This window comes from Mobula hypostoma, chromosome 21 (genome assembly GCF_963921235.1).
Source record: "Mobula hypostoma chromosome 21, sMobHyp1.1, whole genome shotgun sequence".
Classification (NCBI taxonomy): Eukaryota; Metazoa; Chordata; class Chondrichthyes; order Myliobatiformes; family Myliobatidae; genus Mobula; species Mobula hypostoma.
Window position 1 is genome coordinate 25,192,929 of NC_086117.1, and position 13,917 is coordinate 25,206,845.

Below are 13,917 nucleotides of genomic sequence, written 5' to 3' on the forward strand. Positions count from 1 at the left end.
GAACAATGAGAGTGTGATAAAGATACAATCAATAATTGTAGTTTATGCAAAACCAAATCTATTTTGCTCGCGGATTACCATTTCAAAATAAATGTTAAACATTTGGAGATTAGTTTTCAACTCATGACTTGAAACATCAAAAATACCTTTGCCTCCATAGGTGCTATTTAACCCAGAGTTTCTCCATCAGTTTGGGTTTTTTTTTGCTGCAGGCATCTGCAGTCTCTTAGGCCTCGATTTTACAACTCAACTGAACTCTCTTCAAGGTATGCCCACTTTGAAGTTTTGGCCTCTTCAACAGGAGATCTGCAAGTTCTCAATTGTTTATACTGCTCTCCTCCCCTTTGACCACATCCTTACCAAGGTTCACCACCTCCAGCCATGTGTCCTTTCTTGCTACTTGTCATCATTGCCATCTTGTACCATGAGGCTTCCAACTCTGTTTTCAGGTCTCCCTGTTTGGTCCCAGCCTGGATTTCAGTCATGTACATTCAACTCACCACTTCTCTCAAGGTTTTTCCCCTCAGTACCCCATGCTCCACCATCTCCACTGTGTGTATACCTTATGGCATTTTTTAAAATCTTCCCTTCTCTGCCAAACCCTTGATTTTCTATATGTACTATTATCTGCTATTCTTTTATCATGGATTCCAAGCATCTTGGTCTTCTGGATGAGCCTCTCATGAGGGACTTTGCCAAACACTTACTAAAATCCATGTAGACAACATCCACAGCCCTACCTTCTTCAATCATGCTCATCATCTTGTCATAAAACTCAATCAAGTTAACTACGTCACGACATACTCTACACAAAGCCATGCTGGCTCTCTCTAATTAGGCCATGGTTTTCCAAATGCTGATAAATCCTATCCCTAAGATTTCTCTGCGGTAACTTCCTTACCACTGACATCAGACTCACTGGTCTATATGCTTTCCTGGATTATCCCTGGTTTCCTTCCTGAATAATAGTTAGCTACTTACCAGTCCTCTGGAACTCGCCTGTGGCTAGAGAGGACACAAAGTTATTGGTCACCCAACAATCTCCTTTCTTACCTCTCTCAATTCCATCAGGGAACACATCCATCCTAATGCTATATAAGAATCCCAACACTACTTCCTCCTTTATCTCCAAATGTCATAGCATTATCAATATGCTCGGCACTAATGTCCTTATCCTCCACATCCTTCTCCTTGGTAAATACTAATGCACTCATTAAGGATCTCACCCACATCCTCCTCATCCAAACAAATGTTCCCTCCTTTATCCTTGATTGGTTATACCCTCTCCCCAGTTATCCTTGTGCTCTTGATGTATGTATAGAATGTCTTGGTAATTCATTGAATATCGAGATAGGTGGCCAAGTTCTCTCTTGCTAGAGATGACCATCATTTGGGAGTTTTCTACCATCAATGCTATTTGTCACATCAGTCCATGCTTGAACTTTGCTTAGATCTTGCAGCATATAGAAACTGCTCTGTTTGCTGAGTAGCTGCAAGTTGCATTGAACATAATAAAACCCTCAGCGAGCATCTCCATTTATGATGGAAAAAAGACCCATCATAAATAAATAGGCTTAATGTGGATGCTCCAAAAAAATTCTTAAGGAACTCATGCAGTGATTCCTGGGCACACTGTATTCCTTGAAACATGTGATTCTAGCCAATGGAATGTTTTCTCTTTGATTCTCAGGCACCTTGAAGCCACACTCAGTCACAAGAAAACAGAAGCCAAAATAGGGCAATTGACCCTAAGCTGGCCTACTGGGCATTATCTCCTCTAGGACTATGCCTTGGTCACTTGCAGTAACAGACAGATGAGATCAAGGGTACACCTACTTGACTTCATTTTCACTTGTGTTGATACATTCACCTCCTGTCACAGTCCTAGTCTGACATCTTCATCCTCCACAATAATCTATGGCGATGCTATCAAGCCATTCTTGCTGATGGAAATTAAAGTCCCCTATTTAGAATATATTATATGCACTTCTACTTTCAATGATTCTTCCAACTGTTGTTTCACATGGAGAGCTAATTTATCAATTGAGTGAGTTGTAGATGGTAATCAGGAGATCCTTGCTGTGAAACTTCATGTTCAGAGTTAGCTCAGCTTGATCCAGTAAGGCTTCCACTTGAGCTAGCTAGAACACAAAACTTCGAGTGGCATTCAAGAAACAATGGGATGACATTAATTGATTGCATCTAGAGAGATTCATTAAGTGGCCTCCGTCATTTATTAATTCTCTAGCTATAATTTATCACACTGCTATTTTGACACAAAAATATTCCTTGCAGTTTCTAGTTGATAAACATGTTTTAAAAGTATAAGTTTTTGATACCCATTAAATGTTGCTCACAGAAGAGTTCCAAGAACTTTAGGGAAATATATAACTAATAAAGTAACATTCAAATTAACTACTACAAATATCTTCACTAATTATGAAAATAATTTATTTCTTGGTAATTTGCATGTTTTTACATGAAAAGGTACACAGACTTATGTGATAGTTTCTCTCATAACTTCCTGCTGCTGTCATGAACAAATTCAGAGCTTCCCCCCCCATTATACTTAATGCTTCCCGTGAGCCTCAGATTAAAGGATAGAGAAATCTTGTATCCTTTAGATTTGCACAGTTCTAAATTGTAAGTGCCCTCTCTACAAATCTGATCATTATATCATTAAATGGTTGTATACCAATGGAGATGGGAAGGAAAACAAAAAGTGCTAGAAATATGAGATTCCACATGAGGAAAGAATGGGTGGCTTACATCCCTAATTCCTTGAAAAGAGGGAGTCAACAAAGGACCCAATGGTTTCCTTAAAACTATGAGAAGTTTTAATCATTTGATAGTGGGAAAGAGAACAATTAGAGACAAGTGAATCCTCCTAACCCAAAGAATAATGAAAACAAGTAACAATGGACAGTAGCAGTTAAGACAAATACTGTACATCTATCTACGTAGGGAAAAACCAGATTCAAGATTGTTTGATGTCATTTCCAGTACACAAGTGTAAAGGAAAACAAAATAATTGTTACTCTGGATCCGATGCAGCATAAAAAAAACACAACATAAAGAACATTATAAATATAGTTACAATACCTGCCATATGAACAAGCAATAACAGAGCCAGTAGCATTCCAGGACACACCAGTAACATGCAGCTGTCGCTCACAGGCTTCTGGATAATGCAGGGTATATAAGCATGAAACCTAGAACAGAAATTAAAGAAATAAATGCATTAAACTTCCTCTTATAATCACCAAAAGGAAATTTCCAAATTTTAGGCATCTTGCAGTACTCAGCACTAGTCAGTCAAATTATAGGATTGAACTAGTTTCATTTTGGAAAATCTCCCTTGCGTTCCTTCCAAAGCCAATATACTTCACAGGAGGTTAATAAATAAAACAGAATCCTGGCTGAGGTAGCTACAAACAAATATTTGCAAAATAGTTATTTTGATTTTGAAAATCATTCAGATACTTTGCAGTATCCCAGCCTCTTATTGCCACACTAGAGCTCAAATCATGGAGTGGAACTGCATCTTCTAAAACTTGATTCATAGAAATCCTATCATAGGAGCCAAAAAAACATATATTCTAAATCACTTTTATACCTCAGGAGCAAATTTATACAGAAGCTTTAAAATAGCAAAATCTCACGGGACTTCCCAGGAGCGTTATCCAACAAAGCCAAAATATTATAAATGACTCAAATATGAAAAAAAAATGCTAGCTACATTCAAGAACCCAGATAGCTTCACTGAGACAAGGGACAGATTTAACCTTTCAGGGCAAGGAAAAATTACAAATCAAGAATACAGAGGGACAGTGGGGTAGATATGAAACAACAAAAATGGAAGGTGTGTGATGAATGCAAGAAGGATTAAATTACAAATTAGATGACAAAAAGGGATTAAATTACAAATCAGACAATTTTGCAATGCAAAAGAGGGTGGTACTGGGATTTAAAGAGATTTAAATATGGCACAGAATCATTCTCAGCATTAACACTGGGACTGGTTTGATAAGAGAAACAAAGGCAGGGCAGAGCATTTCCAAGGAACTCCTCGAAAAAGACTCTGTATTTGATGCAAATGTCCTGACTGTGGACTATTACACATACTTAGCCCAGTATTGCACCACACCGGCATGATGAAAGGTCAAGATGATCAAATGTTAACTAAACAACAAGATTCTAAACCTTAACAGATAGGACCATCTGATATGAACTTAATTTCATATTCCTCATCTGGAAAGATTAGGACACATCAGGAGAACCAAGGAATCCCATAATCATGACCATCTTCAGTAAAGCAGACAAATCAGACTGCTATAATCGTAGAGGACAATTACATTGCCTTCTAAAGGAAACACAATTGCAAGGATCATCACCAGACAGCTTCTGCCAGTGGCCACACAGCTACTACCTGTGCTGATTCCATTCAAGATACACTATAGACACCATTATCACTGCACAACAACTCAAAGTAGCAAACAAAGAACAGCATTTCTCAACCTGACTTCAACACTTATGAACCAAGAGATATCATGGCAAATCCTTCTCAAATCCGCCTGTCCTCAGAAATTCATCTTTAATCTGTGATTGCTGCATGATAAAATACAAGCCACGGTTCTTTGTGTTTACTATAGATCTTTTACGTGTAGACTGTGGTCAAGCAAATCTGTGTCGCTCCAAACTACTTCACCATCTTGCTCAATGCAATATGGCATCTCACTGCCTCCAACAAGTTTCCATAACTTGTGTGCTGAGTGCACAGCCATGTATGCGAACATCAGGTCTTTAAACCCAGCACAAAGCTTGAAATCTACCAAGTAGCACCACTGTCTGCTGATATACTTTGGAAACATGGCAAGCTACACCACGCAGATCATAGCTCCGCCATGATAACCCCAACGCTATTTCCACAAATTCATCCAAGTTCATTAGGGAAAAAATAAGCCAACTAACATCAACACCTCTCCCAATCCAACATCTACAACATTCAAGGTCTAATGATCTTCAAATGGGTAGCACACATTGGCCACATGCCTGACACACTACTCCCAAAACAGGCATCCAAGCACTGTCACAAGACATTTCAGAGAGGAAAACATTTTAAAGATGTTTTCAATGACCCATCAAATAAAATGTAACATGAACTCATGGGAAACACACACAAAATGCTGGAGGATCTCAGCAGACCAGGCAGCATATATGGAAAAAAAAGTACAGTCAACGGGAAGAGTTTCGGCCCAAAGCGTTGACTATACTTTTTTCCATAGATGCTGCCTGGTCTGCTGAGTTCCTCCAGCATTTTGTGTGTGTTCTTCAGATTTCCAGCAGCTGCAGATTTTCTCTTGTTCAACTCAAGGGAATCCTTATCCCATGATCATTTAAAATAGAAAATAAGTGGAGTTTCAAGAATGGCGGCGCACTGAAAAGTCTGCTTTGCTGAGCTCAGCACTGCAACACTGATAATTTCGCATATAAACCTATCTATTTCAATTTTTTTTAAATGCTCAAGTGTCGGATTTAATAACATGAACATTGATGAGTTTTTTTTTGAGCTGCTTCAACCCTATGCCATTGAAAGGCACTAAAAAGGCGGCAGGATGGACTGCACAGAGCGCTCGCCAGGGGCTGAGGATCTAGCTGCTGCTAGCTATGCTAACACGTTGGACCCTGCTTTTCGTCAAGTAATTCAAGAAGTTACAGAGAACATATCCAAAATAATGGATGAGAAGCTGGCTCCACTCTCTCCAACACTCCAAAACCACACATTGGAGCTTAAAAATCTTGATACAAGAACGACCGAAGCTGAGGGCCGAGTCTCCGCGGTAGAGACTGTAGCTGATCAGCCCCAAAGTTGCGTTCAGGCGCTAGAAAAGCAAGTTCAAAGCCTGTCTGACCATATCGACGATCTTGAGAACAGAGGCAGGAGAAAGAATATACGAATCATCAGTCTACCTGAAGGTACAGAAGGCAGCCAACCGGCAAAGTTTTTTGAGGGCTGGCTGCCTAATTTCCTTGATTTGGAAACAAAGGCTGGACGCATTAAAATGGAAAATGCTCACCATACGCTGGCACCAAAACCGGGCCCAAGCCAGTGCCCTCGACTCGCCCTCGTGCGGTTCTACAATTTCGGTGATTAGCAAAGAGTGATGGAGACTTCGAGGCACCGTGGGACTGATGCCCAGGCTTTAATATATGAGGGATCCAGGCTTATGTTTTTTCAAGATTTTTCGGCAGCTGTTATTCAGAAGCGCAAGGAATTTGACCAAGTAAGGAAGCGGCTAACAGAATCCGGAATCCAGTATTTTATGCTATACCCAGCAGTGCTGAAAATCACCTACAACAGGATCACCAAGATACTTGATTCTCCTGGCAAAGCTAAAACTTTTGTGGACACACTGGGCTAAAGAATGTATACAGTATATTGTGTAGCCCTGGTTATGGACGATAACATGCTCGATGGTTGCTTTATTTTACCTTTTCATTACTCGACGGCAAGGTATCTTATAGGATGGGTAACGTGTTTGTTTTGATTGATAGTTTCATTATTGGTTTAAATTAGCAGTGCTGCTGCAGCTTGAAGGAGTTTAAATATGACGGTAACAAATCGGTGGATTGATAAATTATGCTCTGTTTTCATTTTTGATTATGTTAAATGCCACATTGGCAGTGGGGCAGAATATGGGGTGCTAGAAGGTTCAGATATCCTCTTTAAGTGTGGGGCAAGTCCTCTTGTTCGCATTGTTGGCACTTTGTTTTTTTTTGTGGGTTTTTTAAAATTTACTTATTGCTGCTCAGCTGACCTTAAATCGGGTTTCTTCTCCTCGGGAGTCACATGATTGTTATAAAGGGTTATGACCAGTAATATATTAAAATTGTGCACTTGGAACATTAAGGGGAGTCATTCACCAATCAAGAGAAAGAAAATCCTACTAAACCTGAAAAAGTAAAGGGTTATTGCGGGAGTCACTTAAGTGATAAAGAACATCTAAAACTACAGCAGAGTGGATTTGATCAAGTCTATTTTTCATCTTTTAATACCAGGAGTAGGGGGTGCCCATTTTAATTAAGAAAAACTTACCTTTTAAGTTATTAGACTGCATTAAGGATAAGTATGGGAGATTTGTGATTGTTAAGGCTTCAATATATGGAGAGGAATATGGTATTCTCAATGCTTACCGCTTTCCAGCTCACCCTCTCAAATTCCTAACAAATGCTTTTTCCAAACTTACAAGCTTTTCAATACAAAACATTATTGTAGGTGGGGATTTTAATTGTCTCATGGACCCATTGATGGACAGAGTGCCTAGTGGTCCCCCATTGCTCTCCTCACAGTCCAAACAAATCATGGGCTTATGTGGAGAACTAGGACTTGTGGATGTCTGGAGGTTGTTACATCCCTCAGACAAAGACTTCACATTTTTTTTCTAATCCACAGAAGTATTATACCAAAATAGACTTTTTCTAACCACCAAAATGCTCCTAGATTTAGTTGTATCCTGCACAATTGGAAATATCGCTATTTCTGACCATGCAGCGGTATATTTGAATATTAAGCCCAAAGATAATTCAGCACGATCTAGACATTGGAGGCTGAATCCTTTTATTCTAAAGGATAATAAATATATACACTACTTTACTTCCGAATTCAAATTTTTCCTATTTTCCAAATCAGCTAGTAGTCCATCGATACTCTGGGAAATGGCAAGGGGATTAATTATCTCCTACTCTGCTAGTAAGAAGCGACAAGTTGCGGAACAGCAGCGCCTAGTGCAAGCAAGGCTTGCGGCAGCTGAAAAGGATTATATTAATAAGCCTGCTGCAGCCAAGTTACAGAATATCACAGCCCTAAGCTATACACTAAACTCTTTACTTACACAAGCAGCCAAAAGAAAATTGACATTTGCTAAACAACAATTGTTTGAACATGGTGAGAAACCAGGTAGGCATTTGGCTTATTTAGCTAGAAAGAAAAATGCCTCTCAGACTATTGCTTCAATTAGGGATGGGACAGGAGCCCTCACTAGTAATTCTAAAATGATTAATGTTGTGTTTAAGAATTTTTATTCTAATCTGTATCAATCCGACCAATGTAATCATGGACAATTTAGGATGGAGTCCTCTTTCAGGAATTTAGATCTCCTAGGCATTTCTTCTAAACAAGAGTCCCTCCTCAATGCTCCATTATCTATACATGAGATACAGGAAGCTGTGAGACAGCTCCAAAGTGGGACGGCCCCTGGTCCAGATGGACTCACCAGTGAATTCTATAAAGAGTTCACAGGGTTATTATCAGAGCCTATGCTAAACATGTTCAATCATGCATTTGATTGTGGTCTCCTCGCACCATCATTGAGAGAAGCTAATATTGCCCTAGTTCTTAAGGAAAGAGCCCTGAAGATTGTGCCTTCTACAGGCCTATCTCATTATTAAATGTTGAGTTTAAAATCTTATCTAAAATCTTAGCATTGCAATTAAAAACTGTACCACCTTTTATCATAAAAGAGGATCAAATGGGTTTTGTAAAAGGCCGTAGATCATCTAACAATATCAGAAGATTACTTAACATGATTCAGGCAAGTCAGCAACAGGCAGTGGACGGCATGGTGGTTTCTTTAGATGCAGAAAAGGCCTTTGATCGTGTCGAATGGCCGTATCTTTTTTTCACTTTAGAACAATTTGGTTTGGGCAATAATTTTATTAAGTGGGTGAAGGTTCTTTATAATGACCCTTTGGCTGCGATTCTCACTAATGGTATTAGGTCAGATAATTTTAGTATTCTGAGAGGCAGCCGGCAGGGCTGCCCTTTATCACCACTACTTTTCACACTAGTGATCCAGCCATTGGCTGAGGCTATTCGGCGAGTCTCCAAAATATTTGCTCCAGACATAGGACTAAAGTCACATAAAATTACATTATATGTGGATGATGTTCTAATTTTCTTATCAAACCCTGCTATATCAGTGCACCACCCTATACAATGCATCAGTTCATTTAGCGCCTTTTCAGGTTATATAATCAACTTTACTAAATCAGAGGCTATGCCTCTGGGGAATCTGCAGCAGGTACCTGACACCTAGGGTGTTTTCCCCTTTAAATGGTCACAGACAGGCTTTGTTTACTTAGGCATATTTATCACACCTACGTTTGATCAATTGTTCAAAGCTAACTTTACACAGTTATTTGACAAAATCAAACAGGATCTTGAGCGATGGAGCACTCTTCCCATTTCTTGGCTTGGCCGAATATCCTTGCTCAAAATGAACATTCTTCCTCATCTGCTCTACCCAATACGAATGATTCCAGTCATCTTCACCCAACAAATTCTTAAAAAAAATAAATGGCTGGTTTGTTTCTTTCATCTGGAACAACAGAAGACCCTGTATTAAAATGTCTAAGTTACAGCTTCCTAGTAGTCTAGGGAGTCTGGATTTTCCAGACATCAAAAACTATTAAGTTCCTTTTTATCCTATGTGGTTGACTGGGTTTGCAGGGACCCCATCACAAGCAAAATGCCCTCTTATTAATTTGCTTTTCCTCAATAAGATGAAACTAGTTAAGGAGTATTGTCGCAATCCAATAACAATTAATACAGTCAGAGCTTGGAGGGCGGTGCGACAAATTGAGGGCAACGCAGCGGAAATATCACCCTTCACTCCAATAACCGGCAGTCCAGATTTTCAGCCTGGCATAATGGATTCTGGATTTAAACTTTGGATTTCTAAGGGTATTTTCCATCTAGGAGATTTGTTTGATGAAGGAATGATAATGTCTTTTAGTCAAATAGTACAGAAATTTAACATATCCAACAAGGATCTTTTTCCATTTATTTCAGATAAGAGATTATATACAGAAAAACACATCATTGTTAACTGATTTCTATAGTTCTGACATAGAAAAGAGGGTGTTTCGTTCTAAGGCTGAAGTCTCTATTAGTACTTTTTAACAGTATCCTGAGAGAATGTTCTTGTGAAGAGGCTGAGCAGCTGGGAAGGGTCTGGGAGGAAGAGCTGGGAGTAGAAATTACAGCTGAAACATGGGAAGACATCTGTGATAATGCAAAGAAGATTTCAGTTTGTAACAGAACTAAAGCATTGCAATTCAAAATTCTGCACAGAGCCCATCTGACTCCAGATCGTCTCTCAAAATTTAAGACGGGGGTTTCTCCAATGTGTTCTAAGTGTGAAGTAAATACTGGAACTTTCACCCACTGTTTTTGGACTTGTCCCAAACTTCAGGCATACTGGAGTGATATTTTGGGTGAAATGGAAAAGATTCTGAAGATGGAGCCTGAAATGGACCCAGTGTCTTTTCTCTTAGGCTTACCCAGCAGTCGTATTATTAATGCACATCAGAAAAAACTTTTTAACATCCTGACTTTTTGTGCGAGGAAGAACATTTTACTTTGTTGGATATCCAATAGGGCCCCTGGACTTTTTGGTTGGCATAAATTAATCATGGAATACATTCCTTTGGACTTTTGGACATGTATGGTACACTCAAAAATAAATAGTTTTCATAAAACATGGCAACCTTTTCTGCAGTATATAGATGTAAACCTGTCTGCTATACTAATAAGGGCGTTTGTATAGGATGTTGTGGTGATGTCTATATTTTGTTGGAAGTGTTCTGATACCTGATATCTGTGAGGGGAAGAAATGTAAATGTAAGTGTACCTGGAAATTGAAAGTTTTGTTATACTGAGCAAAAAAAATAAATAAATATTTTTTTAAAAAAAGAAAATATATAATTGGGAATGCAGCACAAACTTCTTCAAAAGAAGCACACAGAGGCCAAGTGGAAATGATGGATAAGTGCATAACTACAAAACAGTCCAACTACTCACTTGATAAAACATCACCTTCACCTAAGGTTACATCTACCAACTCCATACAAGGCTCATCAGCTGCCCCAGAACCCACATAACCTGAGTGGAAGCAAATCATCCTCGACCCAAAAGGGCTGCATAAGAATTGGAGTTGCAGATTCAATCTGAAAGAGTTCATGCCAAATCTGAAAGCTTAGGGTTTCAAAATGTACAAGATTTGGGACATATTAGAAATGGGCAGGAATGTTTATTGGTCAATCTTAATGCTGTGGCTGTCATGGAAAGTGATCTTTCAGAATCAAATATTCTAATAAGAGAAACATTTCAAGAGTACTTAAAAAGAAAGTTACGGTATTAAACTAAAGATATATAGTTGCACAAAGACAGATATAGATCAAAAGACTGAATAAAGAAAAATCAAAGAATTACTTAAAAGATTAAGAAAGGAAAATTAAGAGTGCAAACTAAAGCCAGCCAAAAAACAAAATAATCATTGCAAGAGTTTAAAAAGTCAACAAAGCAACTAGAAAACTGGTCTACTAGAAAATGAATGAATAATACTCCAGAAAATTACCTTGAACACATTTTAGAAATTCTTCACCCTCAGACCCAAATACTATTAATTATTCCAATATAAACTGGAATAAAGTTGCCATAATTACCCAAAGCATTTGCTCTTAGTGGTCTGTATGCACATATGCTACTCTATATTTCTCCTATGTGTTAGAGGCCTATACAATACACCTAGCAGCATTATGCTCCCTCTGCTGTTGCTTGGTTAACTACTTTATTTTGTTTGATTGAGATGCAGCACAGAATAGGCCCTTTCAGCCCTTCAAGTCATGCCACCCAGCAGCCCTCAATATAACCCTTGTCTAATTGCTGGACAATTTACAATGACCCTATCAACCCATTCATCTTTGGACTATGGGAGGAAACTGGAGCACCCAGAGGAAACCCATGCAATGTCGTGCCATCAGACCATACTCTCACATGGTTCACTGACTAGCCTATGTACCAGACACTGCATGCTCATATTATACATAGTAAACCAAATTTAACTATATGTAATTTTTGTTTTAATGCACACCAGTAAAAATAAGCATGCTAACCTAATCTGGCATGAACAGTGTTGTAGCTAATAAAGCCCCTGTCTCACAATACCAGAGCCCTAGGCTCAGTCCTGAGTTTGGATACAATTGGTGTAGAGCAGGGTCCCCAACCTTTTTTGCACCGTGGACCAGTTTAATATTGACAATATTCTTGTGGGCCGGCCGACCAGGGGGTGGGGGGTGTTCAGAATATAAGTGATAGGTCAACTTTAAGTCACTTATAAGTGGCTAATACACTCAATTTCATTTCTAAAGGGGTTTATCTAACGAATTTAATATTAAACACACAGCACATAATTTTCCTCACATGATCATCGGCAATCACCTCTGATCTGGGCCGACATTTACGTGTCGGGCGGCACCTAATTAATTAGCTTTAAAGTTGCTAGTGAATGCAGCAGGCCAGGCGGCATCTCTACGAAGAGGTGCAGTCAACGTTTCAGGCCGAGACCCTTCGTCAGTCCTGATGAAGGGTCTCGGCCTGAAACGTCGACTGCACCTCTTCCTAGAGATGCCGCCTGGCCTGCTGCGTTCACCAGCAACTTTTATGCGTGTTGCTTGAATTTCCAGCATCTGCAGAATTCTTGTTGTTTGTTGTTTGTTAATTAATTAGCTTGTTTATTTTGGCTTTTTTCTTAAAGATGTGCTGGGTGTGCTCCGGCTACCGCTGTACCGCTGCATTCTTCACGGCCCACAGGTTGGGGACCACTGAATTATAAGTCACTTATAAGTCAATAGCATCATAACATTTTAAGTAATGTTTGGATATTAAACACACAGCACATATTTTCCCCGTATGAAAATATAAAATCATTGCAACACACCAATATCGCTGAATCAGTGGGAGCCCTGGGCTTGTTTCCCTGCAACGAGACAGTCCTATCGAGGGGTGAGGGGAGACAGCGATACTCGAACGGGGTTTCTTATGTCCAGTCTATTCTGCAATTTAGTTTTCGTTGCATTCATTGCAGAAAACCCCGCTTCGCAGCAATATGATGTTGGAAATGGAAGCAGCGTTTTCAGTGCTTTCGAGGCTATCTCAGGATATTCAGCCTTGACTTTGATCCAGAATGCCGGCAGGGATGTTATTTCAAACATACTTTTCAGCCCGTCGTCATTTGCAAGCTCGAGGAGTTGATCTTTTTCTCGTGCTGACATGGAAGATTCACCGGAAACATTCACAAATGGGTCACGGACCCATTCCTTTGCACATCTTAGGTCATTTGCGTCTTGGGTCACTGATGACCTCACATGCGTTAAAGTTCAACAGTGGGTGTGACAGGGAATGAGGAAAGGTGCATCTGACTCATATCGTTTCATATCGCCAAATCATATTGTTTCCTCGCGGCCCAGTGATTGGGGATCACTGCTCTACATCCCCATTTTATCTTCATTGTCTTATTATTTTTCCCTGAGTCTCTCTTATGCTTGTACACTTTGCCCTTTTCAAAAATCTTTTTCTTCCTGAATCACCTCCTCAACAAAACCCTTGCTTTTGGTTTCCATCTTAGCTTTCCATTCTGGTTCTATCCTAAGGCTCCCAAGCCTCTACCAAGCTTAAACCCCATCAGAATTAATAAAGATGACCAGAAAGGAAAAATTAGAGGCAGCAAACGGCTTTATGAAAAGAAAATCTTTTTGACCAGTTTATTGGAGTCCTTTGAAGAAATAGCATGTGCTGTGGATACAGGGACTCCGCTGGATGAACAATACTTGGATTTGCAGAAATAATATTGATAAAGTGTTGCATCAAAGATAATGCAGAAAATAAAAGCTCATTGTGTAGGAAATAACATGACATGGATAGAAAATTGGCCTGCTAACAAGGAAGTCAGCATAAATGGGTCTTTATCTGATTAGCAAGATATAGAGTGTGCCATGGTGATTTGTGCTAGGACCTCAACTTACTAAACTTACATAACTAATTTGGATAAAAACATCCAAGGAATATAGATAGATTAG

At 39.3% G+C, this 13,917-nt stretch overlaps 1 protein-coding gene across 1 annotated transcript in view; it reads right to left on the bottom strand.

The window, feature by feature from the left end:
• The window catches only part of dync2i2 (dynein 2 intermediate chain 2), a 41,231-nt gene that overhangs the window by 17,846 nt on the left and 9,468 nt on the right, over positions 1 to 13,917 (bottom strand). The window contains exon 2 of the mRNA XM_063073132.1: positions 3,103 to 3,212. Within this exon, the coding sequence (XP_062929202.1) occupies positions 3,103 to 3,212 (110 nt within the window). The remainder of the gene's footprint in view (positions 1 to 3,102; positions 3,213 to 13,917) is intronic.